The sequence below is a fragment of the Melanaphis sacchari genome, unplaced genomic scaffold (genome assembly GCF_002803265.2).
Source record: "Melanaphis sacchari strain LSU unplaced genomic scaffold, SCAv2.0 Contig13_pilon_pilon, whole genome shotgun sequence".
NCBI lineage: Eukaryota > Metazoa > Arthropoda > Insecta > Hemiptera > Aphididae > Melanaphis > Melanaphis sacchari.
This window is the reverse complement of record NW_020270588.1, coordinates 1,774,714-1,776,215: the sequence shown is the minus strand read 5'-3', so window position 1 is coordinate 1,776,215 and position 1,502 is coordinate 1,774,714. Positions and strand designations below refer to the sequence as shown.

The window sequence follows — 1,502 nt, the reverse complement described above, 5'->3', positions numbered from 1 at the left end:
AGTAAGCGCTTATAAGCCGTGAGTCTCTAGCTCATATTTTTAGGCTCATATGGACAATTCATGTGGCATGATCCAGAGTCAGTACGCCCACACAAGTTTATAGTAATTTTAACACCAAATAGAAATGCATTAAATGTAATTTATAGAGAAGTTTTATAATAAAATTTTTGCAATATAAATTATTATTTTATATTATATACCTAGGTATCTATCGAAATTTCGCGGGCAAAACCGCGGCGAGTAACTGGCTATATAGTAGATAATTATAATAATATTGTATTTATAACTATATATATGCATCTAATAATAATTTAAGTGTTGCTAGGCAGAAAGCAAATGATTGAGTTTTTAATCGCGTTAGTTAGTTGTACCTAATTATCTATATAGTAATATTTTACGGACATAATTTTCACGCACCATTTTCTCGATTTTAAATATTTTCAAGTATAATTCGATCACCTATACACATTCCCTATGACAAGGAACAAGTCTTCGGTGCCAACAGACGGCAACGATCGTGAAGACGATCGTCACAATACAGTAGACAATCCGACAGACGCGTTAGTAGGCGGTTCACGGACTAATGCGAGCATCGGCGGCGTTGTCGAAATGAAACGAGGCCGTCGGTCGCGCAGCCGCCGATCTAAGCGTAGGTCCAGGAAGTCGCGGAGTGGTCGCAGGCGGTCGAGCGGAACCAGAGGCGCGGACGAAGACGAGCAGGACAGTGGGGAGGAGGACTTGTCGGATTATACCGACCAGGATCAGGACGACTACGATGACGACGCGTCCATGGACGCCGACGATGAAACTGCCGATGCGTCCGGCCATAGGAGAAGAAGGGGTAGGAGGAGTAGAAGCCGGAAAGGTAGACGGTCGTCGTCTAAGAGAAGAAGACGAAGGAGGATCAGTGGCCGACGACGTCAGGCTGCGGGTGACAACGATGAGAACGCTGCGGTCGTAGATATGCAAGACCTCGCATCGTCGTCCGACGACGTCGAAATCACGAACGCTCGGAGAGGCCGTCGACGCCGTCGCCGCAGTAATCGGAGGAGAAGGAGGTCCTCGGGTGGGCGAACGATGCGCAGGCAGAGAAGAGTCCTCGCCGAAGAGTGTGGCGAGTCCACTGACGGCGAATTAAGTTTATCCGATGACGCAACGCCATCGAACGACTTATTGATATCTACTAACCGCGGCGCTTCGAGTTCCCGAAAATCTCGACGCCGTTCTGATGGAAAATCACAAAAGTCCTGATGTAGTCATCCGTTTGACAATATTGTTTTTTCACCACGACAATATCATAAATAATGTTTTTATAAGAATAAAAAAAATTACGAACATATTTTTACTCAAATCGATTTTGTTCTTACATCAAACCGATTAAATATACATGCACGTTCACCTCTTTGTATGCGGACGTTGGTGAATATACGAATTACGTAGATACCTAACTATGTGTGAAAATCGTGAGATCAATGTTCATTGTTAAAAAATAAATTTTAGAT

At 43.7% G+C, this 1,502-nt stretch overlaps 1 protein-coding gene across 1 annotated transcript; it reads left to right on the top strand.

Annotated features, from left to right (window-relative positions):
- The first annotated feature begins 474 nt into the window (after positions 1–474).
- Positions 475–1,251, top strand: LOC112591576 (CAX-interacting protein 4-like). The gene has a single exon (XM_025335418.1). The coding sequence runs from the start codon at positions 475–477 to the stop codon at positions 1,249–1,251; it is 777 nt and encodes a 258-aa protein (XP_025191203.1).
- The last annotated feature ends 251 nt before the right edge of the window (positions 1,252–1,502 follow it).